The sequence below is a fragment of the Cryptomeria japonica genome, chromosome 3, assembly GCF_030272615.1.
Source record: "Cryptomeria japonica chromosome 3, Sugi_1.0, whole genome shotgun sequence".
NCBI classification, from domain to species: Eukaryota; Viridiplantae; Streptophyta; class Pinopsida; order Cupressales; family Cupressaceae; genus Cryptomeria; species Cryptomeria japonica.
The window spans coordinates 420803783-420828334 of record NC_081407.1 but is presented as its reverse complement, the minus strand read 5'-3'; the positions used below and the strand labels follow the sequence as shown (position 1 = coordinate 420828334).

The window sequence follows — 24552 nt, the reverse complement described above, 5'->3', positions numbered from 1 at the left end:
GATAATGGTAAATTGTCCTCCTTAAATTCATCAAAAGTTTAATTTAATAGAGAAAATAATTTTTATGTAAATGTTGAATTAGAATTTTTTAATATTTATATGTTGTTGAAATATTTATTAAAAAGTGGAAGGGAGGTTAATATTATTATTTGTAAAAGTATCAATCATTTCAAGGTGTATTATTGATGGAACCCAACACCTTTTATTTTTTTTTGATTAAGGGGGTGGTCATGGATAAATTAAGTTTCATTGAGAAATTTGAAGGTAGATATTTTCATTCATGGCAAATGAAGATGTAGTTACACTTGATAGAAAAAGATTTTTGGGATGTCAAATCGAACTCAATCTCAACAATTGATGCAAATGAACTTGCTAAATGGAATATTAAAAATCAAAAAGCATTAGGGACTATTGGCCTCGGCTTTTCAAAAGCATACCTACACCATGTGGATTTCACGAAATATGGAAAAGAGATTTGGGAGTCACTAAACAAGCTTTTTGGATTTGAAGCATAGTGCCATAATGAAATTGAAGCAGAAATTTTAGAGATTGAATATGAATAAAGGTACAGATGTAATGTCCCCACTTTGAAATAGAATTTAATAATAAAATTAAAATACAAAAGAACAAAAATAAAATTTAGATTAAAAAATAAAAGAATAAAATTAAATATAATTAAACTTTAATTAAGTTAATGAATGGTCAAAAGGCTTGAAATGAAAAGTTGTGACTCCAACATGAGATATAAAAGGGAGAAGATAACCTCATTTGGGAGGGAGAAGGGGGAAAATGATGGAGGATGTGAATCAAGGAAGAATCAATGGAAGAAGGAATGGGTAGTAAATAAGGAAGTGACTCTTCCAAAGGAGGGCAGAAATTATGAAAGGTTGTGACTCTTTCAAAGGGTATAAAATGATGAAGGGTAGTGACTCTTTCAAAGGGTGGTGATTTTGAAAGATTGTGACCGTTACAAAGGGCAGACATGATGAAGAGGTGTGACCCTTCCTCACAATGGAAGATATAAGTAGAGAAGGTTTCATCTGATGAGGACATGGAAGCATAGCAGGAGTTCTCATTAAGTAGTCAGATCGGACCTGAACCGTGATACTCTAATCTCTTGTGGGCAAAATATAAGGTGATTCAAAAAAAGGGGACATAACAACAGAAATGGTAGATCATATAAATAAGTTTCACTCCCTACTAAATCAGTTAGCTGGCATTAATTAAAAGGTAAAGGATGATGGTGCAAAAGCAATACTTCTGAATAGTATGCCTAAGAGTATGTCGAGCATGGTGTTTACATTAAGCAAGGTAAAAATCAATCTTGGAGGAGTAATCTCTACTCTACTTAATTAATCAAAATAGTATTATATGTACAAAAAAAGGAAAAGTACAAATTAAAGTATGTTGCTCCAAAAGGAATTATCAAATGTTACTATTGTAAAAACTAGGACATATAATTTTGAATTGTAAGAAGAGGCACAAGGTCTATTGGATGATAAAGAATTTGATTGCAAATTTAAAAGAGGTGATTGCAATTTTTCTTGTGAAAGATTTATAATCAGATCATAGAAGAACTTTATAGCAGATTTACAATAGTAGAGACTTGTGATCAGTTCTAGAATGATTTGAAGAGGAATTTATATGAATAGATTGTAATCTCTTTGTAGCAGATTGGTGATCAGACTTATAGCAGACTTAAGTGAGAATTATTTCAGATTGAAAAGGGAGTTGTAACTCTTGTGATTATAATTATGAATGAGGGGTTAGTGCCTCTAAAGTGAATGAGTTGGTGCTCACAAATCGAATAAGGGGTTGGTGCTTCTAGTGAGTTGGTGCTCATGAATCGAATGAGGGGTTGGTGCTTCTAGTGAGTTGGTGCTCACGAATCGAATGAGGGGTTGGTGCCTCTAAAATTGTATAGAAATTGTAATTCATATAAAGCAAACATATTGCCATGGTTTTCTCCCTTTTAGAGTTTCCACATAAATATTGTGTTCTTGTGTTCTTTGCATTTGAATCATTATTGCAATTGTAATTAATAAAGTTTAATTTTCAAAAAAATAGCTGTTATACTGATTCCCAATATTAAAAATTTCTCACAGCTTATCTATGTTTCCCAATCAGCCAAAAACCTACGCAAACCCCCGAGTATAATTCATTTCAATATCACAATTGGGTTCGATTCACTTGTGGATTCACCCAAGGCACAATATTTTGCACACGGATTTGTTTGCAATCATTCATAAGTATATCCAGACGATTCAACTATGTCAAGGCAATTCCAACATGATTCTCGAGAAATACCAGTTGTAGGCAACAATTTCAATGTATTTTTATTCAATCATCAAAATCTCACCCAAAATACTAAATGGAGTTTGACAAGTAACAAGGGAAAAAAAAAATAGTACATTTTCTTTGACAAGTAACCACTTTCATGAATTTCCTCTAGTTCTGCTACCATTTCCACTTTTGAGGAGTCTAATAACTAGCATACTTTATCTACAAGTGGCAATGGGGCTGATTGCAGTTCTTCTAATCTACCCACATAATCTAATGTCAATATGATGATGATGATGGACTTGATGGAAACCCATGTGGCATTGATTACTGATTCTATTAGTTTAATATTGAACAATGAATATCTATCATGGCATTCAAGTTTGACAAACTGATGAGAAATTAGTATCTTGAATTTCAAATTTGAAATATTTATGGTAGTTTTGTTTAGCAATGCATGATATGTGGAATTCAATATTAATTCCTATTTTTCGGCTGCATATATGTATATATTTATTATTTTTATATGTTTTTATTTTTTAATATAGATGTACCCAAAATGTACTCAGCCCCCAAACAATTTGTTGTACTTGACTATCATTCCCACATATCCATAACCAATTCAACAACTTAGTGGCTAATATTCTTTCTTCACAAGATATAAGTGCCAATTAATGGCCTCCTATTAACACTTCTCCTTACAAAGTTCTTTCAGGTATTACTATAAGCCACCTCACAATTTGGAAGAAAGGGAGCATGTGCAAGACAAGTGGCAGCCTTGCAATTTGAAGATTTCATTGCAACAAGCAAAGTTAGTTTTTGTAGAAGAGTTATTTTTCTCTTCATGGGTTGGATTTTAAGGATATATCCTTACACTCCCATATTTTATGAATTGTTTCTCATGGAACATTAGGATCCAACAAACCTGCTCTACAAGTATATTGTTTGGCAAACTCAACAAAGATTTGCAAAAAGCAACATCCTTTGTTAGAGGAAATTGAAATTGTTGAGCTTTTGGTTTAAGTTATTTGTCGTGTCATGTGGTCAAATAGTTTCTTTTTCAATACTAATCATGAGCAACGAGGTGAGGGTGTGGTCCCTTTTATTTCTCTCATGTCAAGGCTTCATTATGTTGATCATGAATGTGGTCCATCCAACTTTTCAACATTAAAAACCAATATTTGGGCATTGTTAATATATATTCATCAAATGACACTATTGAAAAAGCTCAACTTTGAGCTTATTGATGAGTTGCCAAAATGCACAACACATCTTGAATAGCAATTTCAATAAGGTTGAGGTGGTATCAAATAAACAATAGCTTATTCCCATTCAATGGACTACTAAAGAGAGGTGTACTTTTATATGCACAAAGAATTCAATCCTTATGACCCTAATATAAGCCATAAAAAAGACTCCACCGTGTGGAATATGTGATCTAACCTTTGTCATGGATCAGAAAGAATTATTTAGAGTTTTATCAAGCTATGCTTTCTTCTCAACCATAATTTTCTTTGGCCAATTGTTATTCTATCCTAGTAGAGCTGCTACCAAATATTGAGCTCTCCAATACATTCTAGGTTGAGTAGAATTTTCAAAAAGACACAAATAGATAAGACAATTTCTTGAACGCATCTCTTCTCGAACATGGATTGACCCTTGTGCACATTGGATTTGAATTTGGAATCTTGTGCCACATCCACAAAGAGATACCAATTGGATTGTTTGGTGGTCATATGCCACTGCTTGCACCACCTATGTCTTCAGCATCAACACCAAAGAAACGAGACTCGCCCAGACTCGCCAAGACTCGATGAGTCCAAGGCAAGACACCCTTGCCACTGTTGAGTCTCGCAACACTCACCTATTTTGGTGAACTCACCAAACTCGTTGAGTCTTGGCAAGTCTCAAGCCTAAGACTTGGCCATTTTAATTTATTTTTAAAAAAAATTACAAAATTTCAATGCTTGTTTGGTTTATGACATGCCCATCTAGGATTTAAAAAAATATGAAAATGGTGTGCACCATGAAGGTCTATGTGATTTTGAAGGTCTTCATTTGGGCTTGGTGGCAAGGGCTCCACCTCTCAACCCCGCCCTGTATCGCAACAGGGAACGCGCCAAGGCCGTTGCCCCCAAACCCCACAAGGATCATTGCCCCAAGACCCCCACAAGGGTTGCTACCCCTCAACCTCGTTTTGGTGTTGCCCCCAAACCCCCATCAAACTATAAGTCTAAGTAAGTAATAGGCCAATGATGAATCAAGATCATGAAAATCTACAAAATACATATCCCTTGTTCCAAATCTTTGCATATTCATAGTCAAAGCCACAATCAAGGATTATCTTGTTTCATACATTAGACAACTTGTTTAGTATACAAGGACCACCATAGGCAAAGATGGCATGCTATAGTCCTTGTACTCCTGAATACAAGCTAAGTCATAGTTGGAAAGAAATGCCATTTTCAGAATGCAATGTATCAATCATGCCCGGCATAGAAAACTCACACAAGAATCCCATCTATTAGTATCCTGGCTAAAGTCAAAATAGAACAAAACCATTTATCTTTTTACTTAACCACTCCTCTTTGTTAATGAGCATGTCAAAGGCTTCATTAAAAAATTATTAATAAATTCCTCACTTAAATATACACACCAAACACAAGAAAATATCATGGCTACATCATCATCCAAGACCTATCTTAGACACCAACGCATGACTTGTCGTGATGTTGGGATGAGTAATGCAACCTCCTCTTAGCCATAGACTTATAATTTTAGTTTTGATATTTGTTTTGAACCTTTGATGTCATGGATTTCATATTCCATGAGTTTTATATACACATGACAATATTTATATATCTAAATGTATTATTTCCTTCAGCTCACATTTGTGTTTAAGTTATTTGATCAATATATACATGTATATGTGATCACAAGAGCTTCTACTTAATGAGGTTATTGTGTCTTTCAGATTTATTTATTAAAGGGTGCATGAAACAAGTTTTAAATCCTTTAAAATCTCTGAATTTCTTGGGTTTTCAATTTGTCGAGTTTGTGTCAAGTTTGGGCATCGAGTTCAAGTCCAAAATCAGCTTGCGAGTCTAGGTCTCGTAACTATGATCTACACCCGCCAGCTGGTTCATACACTCTTAAATTCTAGACAGTTAGGGACCTTTGAGCTCAGTCATGCCTCCACCTGAGTCTAAAATCAGATTGCCAAGTCTGAGTCTCATAACTATGATCTACACCCACCAGCTGGTTCATAATTTCATATACACTTAAATTATACAGTTATGGACCTTTGAGCTCAGTCATACCTCCACTAAGCTCAAAGCTCAACCCTTTTATGAGCCATTACAAATCCAAGTGCAAAGTTGCACCACCAACTTTAGATTTGAGTTGCACACAATGCTAGAGATTCCCAAATCAAAATCAAGCTTCTTTGGCTGAAGATTGGTAACAAAGTTTCCAAAAAAAGTTTCAACCCCTTCGAGCTAGAAATGTTGCAAAGAAAATTAAAGCCATGAGTCAAGATAATAAGCAGTGGACATAATTGTCTATAGTGTTGCAAGCCTTTGATCAGCACTGTAAGAAAGCGAAGAAGTTGAGAAAATACAACTTCAGAGATCCCAAGAACACCTGCAAGCAAAATATCTATCACAAGAGAAGAATGGAGGCAAAAAACAATAATGGCTCTGAAGAAGAAGATTATCATTCAAAAAGGGAATCAAATAAAAAAGTACAATACAATCCTTATAAAAGGAGAATATGCAACCCTAAAGATGTGCAACCCTAAAGAAACCCTAAAGGGATAATGTGTATTTAATAATTAGAATAATTATTAAAAACCTACAATATTATTAAATGCCTAAGTTTAGCTTAGCGTAGAGTATAATAGACTAATAATTAAATAAATAATTATTAGCTAATACATGATAACTCTAGCACCCCCCCTTAAGATGAATTAGGGAGTAGCTAAAAAACTAAATGCATGAAGCAAAAATGCAACTACATGATGAAGGCAAATTTGGGTCCCGACAACAAAGCCTAATGAGGTACCGAAGTACAAAAGATCTCTGTAAAACGGAGAAATAGAGAAAACCGCGTGGGAAAAAACTCCACTCCAAAAAGAGATGGAAAAAGCAAGTGAAGGACTGAAGAAGCCTCCAAACAAGAATGTTCCAAAAGATAGGAACAAAAGAAGAGCTGAAGAATCACTGAAGCATGAAGCACCTGCAAACATTGTCGAAGAATAACCGTCGACCTGAAGAACCTTCACTGAAATAGAAGATGATCAGGTAGAGAAGACTATAATCTGCATGAGTGCCCTCAAATAACACTACTCGAATCAGATGGCAAACAAAGGCAAACAACTGAACTCAAAGATACAGATGGCAAAAACACCAAAGTCTGAAGAGCTGATCAATCGAAGATGGAAAGTTGCCTCCAAAAATAGGAATGAAAGAGTGTGCTCCAACGAACCAAGGAAGCATTAGAACCAACAACCAACAGGAAACCCCCCCCCCCCATAATGCTGACAAGGGAGAGGTGACAGGTACACTAAAACTGAATGCCAAGGAAAACTGCATGACAAAGAACCAAGAACATCGAGAGTGCAACAGAAATTACAAACGCATATAAAGGCTAGTGTCGTGGAAGGAACACTCACTTGACACACATCATGAGGCTAATGTCGTGGAAGGAACACTCACTTGACAAAGGTAGATGGCAAACAAGGCAAACATCAAACCCCCCATGGCACTTTATAATGGAGTGCAAGTAAAATAAGGCACAAGATGTGCAAGATCCCAAGCATGCAAGGCATATTGGCACTTTATCTCAGTGTGTTTGCAAAAAAAGAAATGCTTACAAAATGATGTATACAATGCTCAAAAAAAGACAAAAAAGGTTGGAAATATAGAAATAATAGCCAAAGATGAGTCATCCCACACAAAGAAGAGGATCCTAGGATCCAAGATATTCACCAGAGTGCATAAATGCAAAACACTGAATAAAATGTACCTGGAGCAGAATTTGGAAAGACAACCCATACCACTGGAAAGTGCATAGAACCAACTTTCCAACAATATCTCGTGTGCCAACAACGGAGTCTGAATGCTCAAGATATGCCTCCCGGAGTGAAAAAAAGAACTTTTGGCTTTGACGTCAAAAAAAGACATCAAAACAGAAAAAATAGAAGAACAAACCTCCATATCTGAAGAGAGCTCGAAAAGAGCTTTCCGACACCTATTCGTTTTCGAAAATCCAACTCCGTTTGCCCAAGTTATGACAAAAAAACCATCTGCCTGTCCAAAAGCCTTCAAAGGAAACAAAAAACCCCTCGCTACTAGGGAGGTGGTGATCTGGCTCAGCAGAGGCTGGGCGGCGGAGCGGTGGCGGAGGTTTCCAGGTGGCAGGGCAGCGGAGTTTTCTAGGCAGCGGGGCCACTGCTAGTGGCCGGCGGTTTAGCGGCTGCTGGGTGGCAGGGCCGCTGCTGGTGGCCAATGGTTTAAAGACCGTCGAGTGCTTGCAAACCCTGGCGATAACCGCAAAGGCTCCTTTGCCGATCTTGGAGACCGTCGGCGGCTCCAAGGCCGTCGCGGTGACTGTGTCGGCCTGGGCAAGCCGTTAAACTGCCCAAAATTTTTATTTTTGTCTCAAAAAACGTGCCCAAGAAGGGCAAAAAAAATTTTAAAATGGTCAAAGCCACAGTTGTCCAAATTGGACAAATTTTATATGAAAATGGGGGTTTTTGGTTGTTTTGAGCTCAACGGTGAGGTACGTTTGAGCCCAAAATGCCCAGAAACAAAAAGGCTCCCCAGATGCAAATAAAAAAATTCTGAAAAAACTTGAAACCCTCCTCCAAAAAATCTTCTGAAAAATCAAGAACAAGTAGCAGCAGATCTAGGCTCTGATACCATGATGAAGAAGTTGAGAAAATACAACTTCAAAGATCTCAAGAACACCTGCAAGCAAAACACCTGTCACAAGAGAAGAATGGAGGCAAAAAACAATAATGGCTCTGAAGAAGAAGATTATCATTCAAAGAGGGAATCAAATAAAAAAGTACAATACAATCCTTGTAAAAAGATGTTATGCAACCCTAAAGATGTGCAACCCTAAAGAAACCCTAAAGGGATAATGACCTACAATATTATTAAATGCGTAAGTTTATCTTAAGCGCAGAGTATAATAGACTAATAATTAAATAAATAATTATTAGCTAATACATGACAACTCTAACAAAAAGTTTGTCAAGCTCAAGAGCCTTCTTAGGCACAAGAACAAGCTATTCAGCAATGCCTTGGGGTTCTATCATGCTACCTACCTAACACTGAATGCTTGGGGTTCTAAGCATGGCCAATGTGTACTAACCCTCACCAAAAAATTTCACTGTTTTTCTCTACATTACTCCTTCCTCCTAACCGCGTCTGCCTTCCTCCTCCACGCGTACGCCGGCCTCCTCCACGCGTACGCATGGAGGAGGAAGGCAGACGCGGGGAGGAAGGCGTACGCGGGGAGAAGGGCGTACGCGGCGGGGAGGAAGGCAGACGTGGGGAGGAAGGCAGATGCGGGGAGGAGGCCAAGGTACGCAACAGGGAGGAGGGCGTACGCAGGGCGAAGGTAGGCGTACGCAGCACAAGAGGGAGCTGGGGCGTAGGACACAGCACCAACGGCACAACACGGAGCAGCAGCGCAAAGGGGGCGGCACTTAGAAAAAAAAGAACGCAACCACCAGCGTACACAACACCTTAGCCTCAGTCACAGCGTATAGGCCCACAGCCCTCAGGTATAGCACCATACACGCACAAGATGGTGAAAGGGAGTCATGGCAACCCTAAAAGGGGAAGTTATGAAATAAATTACAAAGCTAGCACTTCTAACAAGCAAGCAATGGTCATGCCAGGAACCAACAAGAAAAGCCTAGAGAGGGCATCAGAACAGGTGAATGTAGAGAATATCACGTTTGAAGGAGTAATTGGAAGCGAGTGCAGGAAGTGGTGGGAAAACAATGAGGAGGACCACCCCCTAAAGAGTTCATTGAAGCAAGCAAAAGTTGACAAAATCATTTTCATGCCCATCTTCAACCTAAAAGAATTTGAGCCTATACTGCGTGCCATGGTCCATGGGTATGAGCAGGACAGACATAGATCAGTAATTGACTATTTTAGACAAACAGTGGTCATTTCTTATGCACCCAAAGAATTCGGCAAGGTTTTCGGCATTCCCAGTAGCGGCGATTCAGCTATGAAACCATCAGCAAGAATGCCTACAGAAGAAAAGAAGTGGCTACTGGAACATATCTGCGACGACGCACTCACAGAAGAGCAATGGAACAGTTTATGGCAGAATAGCAATAGAAGGGGCCTGAAGAAATCTTATCTCACCTCACCAGAATGGAGATGTGTCCTGGATATCATAAAGAGTAAGTTAACAGCAGCAAGCCGAGCATCCGATGTTGCAATATGGATGCTACGCCTCATGCACGGATTGAGTAATGGCAAAATTTATAACTGGGGCCGAGTCCTTTCCAGCCGTGTGAAGGAAGCCATGCTCCTCAAACACAAGACCCTATACGTGCCCCATCACCTCATTGCCCTCTTCTTGGAAGCATTGAGAACTCAAGTGGCGTTGGAAAACAGAGGAGGATTTGTGGCCTCAAGCCAGGTGGAGCCCTACAAGCCAGCCATGTATTATTGGCTACACTTGGACACTTTTACAGTAACCACAGAGACAACACCAAGGAAAAAAGCAAGGCAAGAACTGGCAGGGAGCTTAGAAGATGGAGGAGAAGAAGACAACAATTCTGAGGAAGAGGTAGAGACAGGGGGAGAAGAAACATACATATCATCTTCAGAAGAAGATGAAGGAGAATTCAAGATGGAGCCAATGGGCATGGAACAGGAAGGAGAACACGTAGGAGGGTCGCGGCAGGTAGGGACAGAGAGTCGTATGGAGGGCATACCAGCCGTACCAGGATGGGGAGTAAGGAAAAAGGTACTCTTCGAACCAGCACAGATTCCCATCACGGCACAATTGGTAACTGGAGTCACAGGGACACCATCTCAGTTAGTAGACTTGCGAGGACACGCTGGAGCCCACACCCTCCATATAAGCACAACCAGGGGTGTAGAAGCAGCTAGAGCTGTTGCATTGGTAGTAGCACCCATAACTGATCCACTTGCAACCATGGAGGTAGGAAATACCGAAGGAGGAATACACGGTGAAGAGCCAGAGGGAGACAAAGGAAAGGGGACTGAGGAAACAGACATGGAGACAGAAGCAGACAGCGTGCTAGCAAGATTCCAGATGGACATAGAGGTTCCACCTCCTTCACCATCATTGGGGACTAATCAGCAGGAGAGCCAGAGGATTGAAGGAATCGGAAAAGGGCACAGTACGTCCTCACTAGCACCAGCAGAGGGAATCCAAGAGTGGGAACCAGTTGCGCAGAATTTTCTTTCCGAGTTGGAAGTGATGAGGGCAGCCACGAAGAGGATGATAGACCAGTCTCGAGGGTATGATATGCCTGCTATAGTAAGAGCAACGGAAGCACTACTGGCGTTTATGACAGAAGGCTGCGAGAGGGAGTTCTCAGAGAAAATTAGGAACCAAGGTTGGCCCGACACCGAAATTCCAGAGATAATAGCAGAATGGGGAATACCACGGATCCTTAGTGAACATACAGGAGGTAATCAGAAAGTAATGAGAGCTCTCACTTCCATAGAACAGACCTTCCGCGCTACATTCTTACAGCTCCAAAGGATGACATGGGAAGCAAACAGAATGGAAGGAGTCCATACCTTAGCCCTTCAGCGAGAGAGTGAGCTGAAAGAAACGATCCAGGCTATGGAGCAAGAAATGGTTCAAGAGAGAACCACGCGAGGTGAAACAGAACGAAAGTTGGCTGCCTCTGAGAAGGACCGAATGGATGCACTCAGGCTTCTGAAAGCCACTCGAGAGAAGCAACTTCTTGCTGAGAGGGACCTGAAGATACTCCGAGAACGGACCACTACAGGAACAGGGACGTCCTCTTGTCCCTCTAAGTAGATATTTCTTGTTCAATTGCTATAGTGTTCGTCTGGAAGACAAACAAGTTTTTTGGGGGGGGATGATGTAAGCCAGTTAATTAGTAAATAAGGCTTTTTAACGCTTTAATAGAAAATAATAGTATTAAGTTGTTTCTGCGAGTAGTTAGTTGTCGGACGGTTGGTGGCCTAACCAACCGCGAACTCTTTATATTGTAAACTTGTAGCACATTGTGAGGACATGGGATTTGGAGAGGAATATGATATACACCTGTGTTACACAAATCTATTCAGGTATACTGTGTTGTGCGTTATTGGTTCCATGTTAATGAATTGTGATGCTTCGGTATTGTACATTGTATATTGATGTTCCCTATGCTACCACCTAAACCACTTAACGGCTGTAGGACCATTGCTTGCTGGTTCCTGGCATGGCCATTGCTTGCTTGTTAGAAGTGCTAGCTTTGTAATTAGGTTACTCATTTCCCTTTCTACTTCTCTCTGTGCCTCTTTTAGTCTTCCCTTCTCTGTGCCTAGGTTAGGGTATATTAGTTTCCTTGTATGAGATCGGGTAATGGCTAGTACTTCTGGGCACCGTGCGTCTAGTTCCGGCCGTACTGCCTCCAACATGTTCACGCCTTTCTGTCTTGGACATTCTGTATCTTCGTGATTGCCCGGCCCACACCATTTGCAGAGTAGCCCTCCTTGCCCAGCACCACTCTGGCAGTCGCGTGCAAAATGGCCCCATTCGTTACATCGTCGACATTGTATCATTGGTCTTCCTTTTGCAACGTATTGGATGCGACCCCGTGGTGTATTATTATTGCTGTTGTTGTTACTCCCCCTCCGGCTGGTCCTATAGCCGCCTGGTGACGCATCTGAGTTTGTGTTCTTGGTGGGTGTAGTGGGTGGTGTTGCCTATTCTTGAGTATAAAGTACCTGGGCACTCCTAGCCTTCAAGTTGTAGGGGCATTCCTTAATAGCATGCCCCAACACTTGGCAGATGTCACAAAAAGCTTTCTTTGGACAATTGGTTTTTGTGTGTCCCTCCAGTTTGCACTCTGTGCACCAGAGGTCTTTGCCCTCCCTACTTTCTTCCTTTTGCATCCTCATTTCCCGCATCATCCGCCTCATATCCTTCCGGAGTGCTTGTATCGTACGTGACTCCTCCTCGCTCTCCTGATCACTACTATCTTCATCGCTTGTACGCTTCTTACCCTTTGATGTCTTGTTCTCACTTTCAATATCCATGGCTCTATTGTATGCCTCCATGAAAGTGGATGGGGGTACTACCTTCATCTTTTTCCGCAGTGATGGTTGCAGACCCTCAATAAACCATCGCTTCTTTAACCCGTCGGCCGGGGTATTATCCATTTTGCCAATTAATTCTTTTAGTTTGCGGTAGTAGGACCGTACTGTCTCACTCTTGCCCTGTTTGGTGTTGTATATTTCTGCGACGATCTCGTCATCGTCCCGCAGTAGCCGAAACTCCTCCTCAAATGCCTTAGCAAGTCTTTTCCAGGTATCCTTTGAAGTGATGGGTAGGTCCGTGTACCAATCAATGGCAATACCCCGGAGGGTGGCTGGAAATGCTTTCAGCCAGTTATCCTCATCATCCTTGCCATTGGCCTGCCATATGGTGACACAAGCTTTACAGTGGCAGGCGGGATCCTCCAATCCTAGTCCATTGAATCTGGGGAGTTTCTGTTTTTCGGAGTTATGTGCCATCTTCCTCGTACTCCCCGAGTTGTCCTGGGAATTGTTGAATGACTCGGTTGGCGCGGTTGTTTGTTCCCAATTATCACTGCTACCTAATGCCTCTGGGCTGTTGTGACTCCTGTCCCACGCTTGTGTATGTTGTCGAGAACCTTCCGCCAGGCTCCCTCTTTCTTCCACTATCTTGTAGAGTTTCAGGCGCCTCTCGAGTTGTTCTTGGATCCGCAGGGATCTTCTTACTATGTGTTCTTGGTTCCCTTCTTGTTCCTCCGGGGCTTCTCGATTTCGATCTTTGTTTAGTGTATTTGGCATTAATTTTTGGAATTGCGGCGGTTTCGTCGTTGTGTATAGTCCCTCTGTTCTTCTTCCCTTTGATTCCTTTCTTTATACTGTTGGAGCACTTGCTGCCTGTGTTGCTCCCTTCGTGTGTTCTCTCGTTCCTCTTCACGTTCCACGAGGACACGTGCCAACAACCTTGGAAGGCTACCCAAGAGATCATGTACTGCCTGGTTCATGTTGAGTTCCGCCCGTACTGTATCAACCGAGACAGCGCTCAGTTCCGCTTCTTGTTGTACGTACTGGTCCACGGAAACGTCCCACGCGTGAATCAGGTCCTGTGTCAACTGATCCTCCCCGGTTACTTCCGTGTTATCTTCTATGTCACTGTCTGTCACCAGGATATTTTGGTCGAATGGACGACCCATTATACTTCCATCCCGCCAGCTTTCCCTCCTCAGACCTTCAGGTTCGACTTAGGCAACGACGCCAAAATGTTAGTAGCCTAAGTGGTTCAGGTGGTAGCATAGGGAACATCAATATACAATGTACAATACCAAAGCATCACAATTCATTAACATGGAACCAATAACGCACAACACAGTATACCCGAATAGATTTGTGTAACACAGGTGTATATCATATTCCTCTCCAAATCCCATGTCCTCACAATGTGCTACAAGTTTACAATATAAAGAGTTCGCGGTTGGTTAGGCCACCAACCGTTCGGCAACTAACTACCCGCAGAAAAAACTTAATACTATTATTTTCTATTAAAGCATTAAAAAGCCTTATTTACTAATTAACTGGCTTACAGGCATCTCTCATACGTTGGTTCATGGCATCTCCCTTCTTTGTGATAGCTTGCAACAACTTGTCAATGGTAATTATGTCTATGATTCTTTTCTCTTGGATGATGAGAAATAAAACACACCATGAAGCATCTTGACACTTACTACATTGCTTTAGGCTCTAGTATTAGGTGGGCCCCTACTATTCTATGGGCCGGGGGAATGGGTGGGATAAGTAGTTGGAGGAAGGGTTGGGTGGGAATTCTAGAACAACTATAATTGGTTTTCCAATAAGGGTGGGAATAGTAAAGTTGTTCCGGGAGGAAGGGTTGGGTGAGAATAGAAGGTGTGGGATTACCCCCCCCCCCCCCTGCAGGGTGGGGGGCAAGCCCTTTTGTCCTCCGGCCGTTCCCACCCCCCCCCCCAATTATAGTTTTTGAAGGGAATCAGTCAATTAATTCTAATGGCATTAGTTCATTAATACGGCGGCAAATTAATCAGCTTGCTACTTTGAGCTAGCCCAATTCATTAATGTTCCCTTCAAATAGTAGGGGGCTAGCCCTTCAAATAGTAGGGGCTTCTGGCTCTAGAAATGGAAGGGATGTCAGCTCAGATTATGTCAGTGGGGCTGCTTAAACGGCTTCTACAGGTTCTTCAATTGATGAAATGACTACTACTATCCATTCATTTATATCCAAGAATTGATGAAATGAGAGGGGGGGTTGGAGCAAGGAAGGGCGGGCCCAGTAAGTACTTTACCGGCCCACAAGGGCATGCACTTGGCTTCAAGCATGTGTGTGGAAATGGATCAATCATGGAGAATTTTTCAGATTTTTATGTATTCTTTTTTCTTTTCAAGTTTCTCCATACCCTTTTTGGTAGCATGTCATTGTGAGAGTTGAGAAAAGCTTGCCTACTAGATAGCAAATTGTAATGTCCCCTTATTTAATAACTTATAAGATAGGGACAATTAACTTGCAAAGATCAATTGCAGGAGACTTATTTCCTCAATTAACTAATAATACTTATAACATGTGATGAATAATGTAAGAATACAATGGTTTAAGCTTGTAATTTGGTTGATACTAATAATAATTCAAGAATAATTACTATCATCAATGTCACTGCTCTTTCTGATAAGACAATTAGATGTATGCTTAAGTGAAGTGATCTTGTATATATATATAATGATGATCTCTGCAATGAATGTGCAACTGATCTTAAGTCAATAGCTATCTCTGATTATGTCAATAAATATATGCTATAATATTGACTGGCAATCGCTTACAGCAATTAGATTGCTATGTCTGTTATGATCCTTAATTATATGCAATGTATTAACTGATAATATCGCTTACTACAATATGGTCACTATTTCAGATATGAAGTTATAATCTTGCAACAAAAATAAAGATGCTGTGTCTGATTTGGAGATGATAACATGCAACAATAAGTCGATTGCTGTTTCAGATCTCGGCAGTAATAACTTGCAATGTGATTGGTGCTGTTTCAGATGTATTGCTGATTCGATTATGCACTTGATAATTGGGCCTTCAGCCTGCTCACCACAAGCTTTTCCAAATCTGGAAATAAAGGATAAAATACCGATTCTTCGATGGGTTTGAGGGAGGAATGAATGCAATTATATATTTGCTCCATTGGGTGGCTGTGTCTCTTGGAATTATGGGAGATGTTCATTTGTCAACCTTAATCACATCTCTTTCATATACTAACCGGTTACTGTTGTTAGTTAAAGTGATTGTTTGGTTCTCCCTTAATCATGATCGATATCATCATTTAGATGGAAATCAGTGATCCATACTTAATGGTTCGATGGTATAATTGTTTTCGGATTCTTCTTGGATTATGATTACTGGTTAGCAAAGCTATATACCTTAATCTGCATCATGGCTGATCTCCTTCCATTGGATTTCTTGGGATATCTCCAATCTGATTTGGATGTCTTCATTTATCGATTATATTATGCGTTCTTTCTTCAGGCTGATCACAATTCAGTAATACAGATTCATGAGGTGTACACCATACATGGATATGGGATATGAGATAAATGATTACACGTTTGGCAATCCTGGTTATACACTCCATCCGTTGATGATCTGCTCATGACCCTATCCTTTCATGTATTGATCCTTCGGGATTCATGTATAGAGTGGTATGATTGTGAGCAGGTGTGTGGATGATTGTAGTCCTCATGTTTGGCAGATGTGTATCTTTTGGATTTCTCTTATGTTCCATAGATGCTTGCAAGTCTTTATACTATGATGCTAACTATTTCATTGTAGGTGTATGAAGGTCCATCAACGAAGCTCTTTCCATTGGAGGTGTGACTACTACTTATCTTTTCATGAATCTTTGGTATTGTTATTCTATCATCTTCTCGTCTTTATTTTGTTCTAAGGAATAATAAAACTAATGTTACGGAAACTGTCTTATTTATAAGACTTCACGGTTTCTAATCTTTATTCCTAAACTATAACTACTTAGAGATTCAGGACTGCCACCCCTGAACATATACTTATTAAAGGTTAGCTTAAAACTAAGATGGTGACATCACACAAATCCACATTCTCTTGCTACGAAATTCTATATTTCTTCTAAGGTTCTCTTTTCAACACATGTTTACTATTTTTCTTGTTGGGTGCCTACCAAAAGCTTCTCCATCCTCTTTGTGGCAATATGCCATTGAGAGCTTTGAGAAAAATCTTGACGACTAGTTATTGAAGCAACTTTCTGTTACGAATTCCAAGTTTATTGTAGGGTTCTGTCAACCACATATTTACTATTCTTTTTGGGGGCCTTCCAAGGTGTCTTGGTGCAAGTTCGACAAGTTGCTCTAATAATTTCCTTAGGCTAACGTTAAGTAAGGGATTTTTGTTGCCTTCCCAAAGACTCTAGAGACATAAGCTTGGTTGATACGTCACATCAAGGTATTGTTCTTTGTGGTAAGTGGATCATCAAGGTTATCAAAAGGAATGAATCCTAGAAGATTCTTATAAGAAATTGCATTTCTTAGATTTTCCTTATGGCCATATAGCATGGAATTTTTCGGTTTTCATACCCTTCTAATTACCCCTCTGCCAATCAAAATTGTAGAATATTTGTGACTAAAAGCAATTAAAAGCTTGTCTTGGCTCATTTAGAATGGCAATGATTTGCATTATGGACTTCCAAACAATTCACTCTTTGTGGAGGTCTTCAAACAATACCTCTGGTGGTCTTCAATCAATACCTTGCAAGATGTTCCATAGGATGTGAATTCATAGATGCTCTCCCTCTATTTGTTTTCAAACGATGAATTTGAACTATTTGAGATCTCTTTGCTAAGTCCACCTCTTCTTGGCTATCTCAAACCAAGGACGAAGCCAAGTTCAACTTAAGCAATCAAGATAGAGAATTCTTTTAAGTTATCCTCAAGGTTGTGCCTTTCTATTTGCAACACAAAATTGCTATTCAATCAAATTGTGGTGGAAGGATTGGAAGTGATTGTGGACACTCCATATAATTACTCTCCTAGTAAAGGAGACAATTGGCTCTCTCCTTATCTGCCTATGATTCAAGAATGGAACAAGATGCTAATTTCCTTCATTTGCTTAAACCTAGAGTTGGAGAGTTCACACTATTTGGAATCTCGTTGTGGAGCCTAAGCTTTGCCCATTTATCTTGGTGTATTTTATACCAAAATTCAAAAACTTGATAGACCCTATTTTGACTCAAACTCGGTGACATGGCAAAAAGTCAACTTACGAGTTTAACCTACAAACTCACAAAGCACTCAAGTAATTTCAAGGCATAATTTTTCATAACTCACCTATGAGTAAATTAGAGTGTTTCTTGCCTATGAGAAAATCTTGTTAATCACACAAGTATACTACAAGTTATAAAACTATGTTTTATACCAAGGCTTACCTATTGACAAAGACCACCATTCATGAATTTCAAATCCTAAGTGCTTTCATGCAATTGATTTGAAACTCTAGAGTACTTATTATAGTTCTGCACCATAGCTTAGTCAATTTGGTCATGGATTCATGATTTTCAAGCCTTTTCAGCCTGAATCTTTTACTTGGCACATTATTCTTTTAGGAGATGGGTCAAGCTTGTGCAATATTTTCCTAATTGATTCATGCTTTTTGAAGCCTTTTCTAGGAGATGGATCTGAGCTTTCAGCATAATTCACCTGGATCTATCATATTTTCCAAGTGAAGATTCCTTTTGTATTTGAGATGATCGAAATTCTGTTTTATTTGCAAATAATCTATGTTTCGTGGAGATTCAAGAGCACCATAATGGAAAGCATTGAGAACAAATTTCCAGGACAATGAGCCATGGACCAAAATTTGGGGATGGCAAGGAGATGATGGTTGGAAGTACACAAACGTCCAAATTTATGATTATCTCCAATGTATTTCAGCAAATTCAAGTGCAAGCCAACATAGTAGCTTTTGAGGCGGTCCATCTCCAAACCTTTGTAGATCACTCGGGCAACGCTCTTTGTACCGTTTCTCATATTCCTCTTACTTCAACACCTTGTGCTCATTCCACATCTTGGTGCCAAAGGCGTAGGAGCAATAATAGCTCTAGGTGGCATTCCCAAAGGCATGTTGGTTAGACTCCTCCCACACAGATTGCTTTCCTCCCCCATAAGCTGGTCATGTGTCCTCCTCTCCGTCTTCTTAGTGACACGGATGGGATGTGCCTTTTGGACATGACAAATTCTCCCTCTTTGAAATTTGTCTGCAGCAAGACGTTCCTGATAGTCAACCGCCTAAACGGGCGGAGCAAAATGAAAAAAAAATAATGCAATTACTGGTTGGGAGCCTGTTGAAAATGACCAGGACTTAACAGATGAAGTGTGGTTCCAAAACCAGCTAACCAAACCCACCTCCCCTCTTGGTTCGTTTCTATTGTTGCTTAGTTTATTTTTATTCTTTGTCTCTTTGACTTGTTGAACCGTTGTTTCCCTTTTGAAGCCAAATGATATATTATTCAGTGACTGTTTCGTTTTTTGGGGGCTGCTTGATATTTCCATTTTTTTTTAGGATTGGCTTAATTTACAGGACTTTGGGGGCTTATTCTATTCAGTCCACATTCTTTTAATGAAATTTACATTACTGTTGTAATAATATATATAGCACAATTCATTAAAAGAAGTGTTTGTTAGCATTTCTTCAGTCTATTTGTCACTTTTTTAATTTGTTTATCTTGGTTACTACTTCATTGTTGCAGTAGTCACAGCATCGAAATTCTTAATATTCGGAGTTATAATGATTTGAAAGCGTACCAGGATACTGTCAATGTCGTCTTCCTGGGAGACGTGTTTATCACCTCTGCGAGCTCTTTTCTCTTCAGCTTTGGCAGTCTTTCGTTCGGTTTTCTGCTTTCCCACGCCCGGCTTCTTCTGCTTCTTTCCCATTTTCTGATCTTCCTTTATCTCTCTATTGTAAAACCCTTGTGAAACCCCAAACAATCGCTCTTCGCTACCAGCTTTCTCTATATATTCCTGCCGTCATATATATATATATATGGTGCCTGAATCTGCTAGCCCAATTAATTCCGACCACCCGGCCTTCGAACTTTTTTTAGCAGACTAATGTTTCGGTGATTTATTTATTTATTATATCTTTATTGGGGAAATAGCATATCTAAGTCATTTTTTTTAAGTTTTGTGTCCATCTTAGATGAGAACACATTCACAAGGCTAAAAATAGTCTATGGGACAATCAGCCTTGTCATTTATGTCTTCTACCCCAACTTTTCGACATTGCTCTTGCTAAATAAATTTTCCAAGAAACAGTTGACATGATATTGGCATGTTTGTCCACGATGTCCTTGAAGGCATCATAATCCATAATAAATTGTTTAACTCTACTAGCCCGATATTGCAAAAAATGCACACCCTTTCTTCTCATGCTTCTTTAAATCTTTTTCATTGCTATGTTTCACATCGGAGTTGATGAGAGTTGGTTCTTAGTTGAGCAATTAGAATCTTGGCTCTCCATAAAATATTAGCCACTACATACACTTTTTGGTGATGATCGCACATGAGGTTGAACTCCTCAAGATAATATTTCTTCTTTCTCACTAGCACTTTACCAAATATTCGCTTGCAGAACTTATCCATAACAAAAACCTGTATCTCTTTACTATTTGTGGAGCATGCATTTGAGTAATTATTTTATTTAATCGTTTGTTTTCTATTTTGTTTCATCCAAGTCTTCTTTCATTCACTCCTAATGCCATTGAAAACAACCTTAGGCCATCTACCTACTTCCATTTGTTTGATTCTTTTTAATTACCTTATAAGATGCACCATAGTAATTTTATTTTATTTTGCTCGATAAAAGATATTTATTTTATTAAGAAACCGGGTTTTGACCTGGCCCGAACTAGGTGGGGCTACAACCAAGGAGCCCCCTCCCCCAGCCACAAAAGACCCATTAGCAGGTCATTGTGTGCAATGTTGATTAACTTCCTCTACTTCCTGAGAGTGAAGGATTAGCCTAATACTTTCATCCTTGGCTCTCTTATCATGCTTCCTTTTAACCTCAATCCACCCTTCATCTCTTGCATTTTCCAATAACTTCAAATTGGAGACTCCCACACCCCATTTTCCCCTTCCCTCCAAGCTTTGCGGACTGATATGATGTTCACCAATAATCATCATTGAACCAGATTTGTCCTTCACCTCTTTCATTTGCTCATTACTAGCTTGATCCTCATGTCTCGCTTTATTGACACTATCAACCCCCACACTTCCTGGACCTCCAGATTTAGCTAGCATGGTTGTCCCAGAGTCACCCTTAGACTCCAGTGCCCTATCTGTACAACCCAAATTTGCACCGTTCGTAGCCTGTGGAACCTGAGCGAAAATCAGGTTCCCCTCCACCTTTTCCACCGTGTAAAAATTGGGGGTGATCTCTATAAAGTGGAAAATTGAACCCTAGTGATTCCCCACCTAGGAGAGAGAAAGGAAATCACTAGGATGATTTTCACTTGGGAGATACTTTACATTCAAAAGAGGGGTTGAATCCACTAGATCCAAATCCAAGATGTAAATTCCAAATGGATTGCAAGTGTTGGAATGTAATTTGCCCTCTTTTGTAAGTAGAAGAGTTGACTTGTTGACTATGTAGAAAAGAGAGATAAAATGGGTGAAATGAGGAGCTACCGGTTCGGGATCGCGTTGTAGCTTTGGATCTGAGATATTTAGACTGATACGGATCTACCCTGCGAATTTGGAGAAAAGTCATCGGGACCGTGTTGAAAGTGCACACGGTCCGCCGAAAAATTCGTGAAATAAAAAGGGTTTTTTCGTCTCTGCAAATGAATCCCAAACCTATAATTACAATTGCGCACATGCAACCTACACACATAAAAGAAGGGAAGAAGGATTGTGGATAGGGATTTGCCTCAGTCAAACCCCAGTTGAGGAATCAACCTTGAAAGAAAGTAATTGCAAATGCTTAAATGTAAATGATGGAAATGTATACCTTGTAGATCTGCAATTTGTTGATGACGATTGCTTTGCTTCTTGAATATAATCACAAGTGTTGCATGAAATGGCATGTAACATGACAAAACCCTAACACATGCATATGCTTGCAAATGAATGTTGTAATGTTTCTCTAATGGATGAATGAAGAAGACACGTGAAGAAGAAGACTTGATGGATGCTTGAAGACTTGAATGCTTGATGAAGACCTTTTGCTTGAATTTTGCCTATCGTGTATTTCGTATATATCTTGTCCATGCAAATGAGAGGACCAACTGCCCTTTTATACATGCCTCAAAATATTAATTCATCTCACCGAAGGCCAACATCGAGGGGATTTGGAATCTCGAAATGCATATAGGACCAGAGGGACCTATCTTGGGGCCACCCTAAGAGGGGGGGACAGGGGCACCACGCCCCTGTCCTACCTTATCTTGGGGTCCGAACAGGATCCTGAGGCCATCTCAGGGCTTAAACAAGGAGAGGTTCAAGGTAAAAATGCAGAGAGAAGTCTCAGTTGGGAAGGAAGATGTTGTCGCTAAGGTGAGGACCTCAAATGTGGTTAAAATTGCTAGGGTCGCAATTTTATGACACTACAACCTCCTTCCACCATGAAGTAGATTTCTTCACTCTTCGCCTTTCACAAGTATCACCATTGTGTCCCATGTTAAAATATCTTCTGCACCTAAATGGAATCCCTTCGTAGTCCACAGGCTAAAGCCAGCTACCTTTCGAGGTTGAAATAGAGATCTCTGGAGGGAGATCCTTGGAGGAATCCATTTCAACCAATATATGTGCAAAATTAGTATGCAACAAATTAAGAGAACCTTCATCAATCATCAAAAACTTACCTAAAGAGTTCCCCATGGCTTCAAAACAGGAGTTGAACCAAAACTACATTGGGAGATTTGGGAGCCTGATCCATATAGGGGTACAGTCAAAAGTCTCCAAATTAGGATTGAAAGTCAGATGCCAAGATTTCAGCATCAGCAAATGTTCGTCCTCCCAACACCATTGACAACATCCCAGAACTTTGTTCCTATCCGCTTCATTTTGAAAAACAACTACAAAGAAACCCCGGGCATGGGGGTAAATCTGCACACAGTCATCCAAAATGGGTTCCCAATGGACTGAGATCCATTTATGGAGATCACAAAGACTTGGCCTGTGTCCTCTAAATCGACCAATAAGCCCTAGACCGGCAAAAACCCTTATGTTATGCTCAACCTCCTCTATTTCTCTTGTCAAAGAAACATTTACCGACGTGGTCGAAGGCATCAAAGCCGATGAAAAGGGTTTCAAAAAATCCACACCGAGTGGCTTTGAAGCATCACAATGCTTCGAGTGATGCACACCCTGATCAAGAAGGCTTTTGATCCTCATCCCCACTAGCCCTTTTCCCTTTTCTTGAGGCTGAGAGCTGAGTCGACCCCCCAAACCACCCTGCACAGTGTCAACGACAAAGGTTTCAAAACCCTTTCGACTTTTATTAGCATCGAAACCATCCTTTCGAAGGTGATTCAGTGCAACATCAATTATATTATTGCCACAACCCCCCTTTACCATGAACACCCAGTTTGCAAACCTTTGGTCGGGAAGCAAACCAACAAAGTGGTGCCCTCCCGCAGAAACCCTAGGTTGTGAAGCATGTCGGAACGACATCGCAGTTGTTGTAAAAGGGTTTATTAGATGCACCATAGTAATTGCTTCAATAGGAGTTGCCCCTATTTCATTAAATATAATCTAATAAGGAACTAGACCTCTTATTTTGAGCTTACTTGTGATCAAATGATTTTAAATTTCCTTATTTTGTTTCCACTTTGAATCTAAGGTATCGTTAGTGTTGGCAATTGACACTCATCTGGTAAAGTAAATTGCATTTAGGGTTGTCATTGATGGCAACTCATCTTCAGGTGTTGATAATTCTTATCGGGATTCATTGTCTTATCATTTTGTATTATTTGGGCCAACCGGTATACACTATACACAACCGGTATATACACTATACTTTATTCTTAATAATTGGTTAGACTTGATACCGGTAACGTGTAATTTGGAAACTGCTTAAGTATAGGACCCGGTTAAGATATTTTAGGACCCCGATAATATCTTTGAAGGAATTTACGGTAGCGTGTGAAGTTCAACATAAATATGATCATCGGATAATGCATATCTCACGTTATGATCCGACAACCGACAGGATTATTTTTCTCATTGAGGCCGACATGGTGAAAAGTTAAAGGGCATTTAAGGGAGATCTTTTTAGCGATGGATTCAAGGATAAATGTAATGCGACTTTGGATGTGAATCAGCCAAAGACTGATGGTATGCGATTTGATCAACGAGTAAAAGCTTTTGTGCGCAGTTCCAACTGGTAGCAAAACAAGGCAGAATAGAGTATCAGTAAACCAGTTCACATAGGGTTGATAGAGCATAAACTGGAACTTATCTAGCATGGAAAGATGCAATCTATAAATTCATTTTTCTTTGTAATCATTGTATAATGTTGTGTAAGTCAGTGAGACTTATGTTTGAGCAGTGAGCTCTAGGCGGTGAGCTTGATTGCATGTGCAATCCCCTCTATGTAATATTTGTATACCTTGATCAAGTATATAGATATTGTGGGTATTAGCCCCACCATGGTTTTTCCCTTCATAGGGTTTTCCACATATAGATATTGGTGTTATGGTGTTTCTTCTTTATGTGTTATTTGTCTCATGCACTTTAATTATATTTAATGTTAACCGGTTCATATGCAATAAGTTCATAAATTCATTTACCGATAGAACACTGATTCACCCCCCCCCCCTCTCAGTGTTCTTGGATTCCAACAGTTAGCCCATAGTTCACATACATAAAGCACCACTGGAAGAAGTAAAAGCCTGAGAAGATTTTGAGTAGATTTCTAATCTCATAACTCTACCTCTCTACATCTATTTTAAAG

General features: G+C 39.9%; 1 protein-coding gene across 2 annotated transcripts in view; it reads right to left on the bottom strand.

The window, feature by feature from the left end:
* The window catches only part of LOC131070450 (uncharacterized), a 250978-nt gene extending 231339 nt beyond the window's left edge, over positions 1-19639 (bottom strand). The window contains exon 1 of one of the 2 annotated variants that reach the window (XM_058006004.2): positions 19398-19639. In XM_058006004.2, the coding sequence (XP_057861987.2) occupies positions 19398-19529 (132 nt within the window). In that variant the 5' untranslated portion in view covers positions 19530-19639. The remainder of the gene's footprint in view (positions 1-19397) is intronic. The other variant, XM_058006003.2, reaches the window with a different exon arrangement.
* Between the last annotated feature and the right edge of the window lie 4913 nt (positions 19640-24552).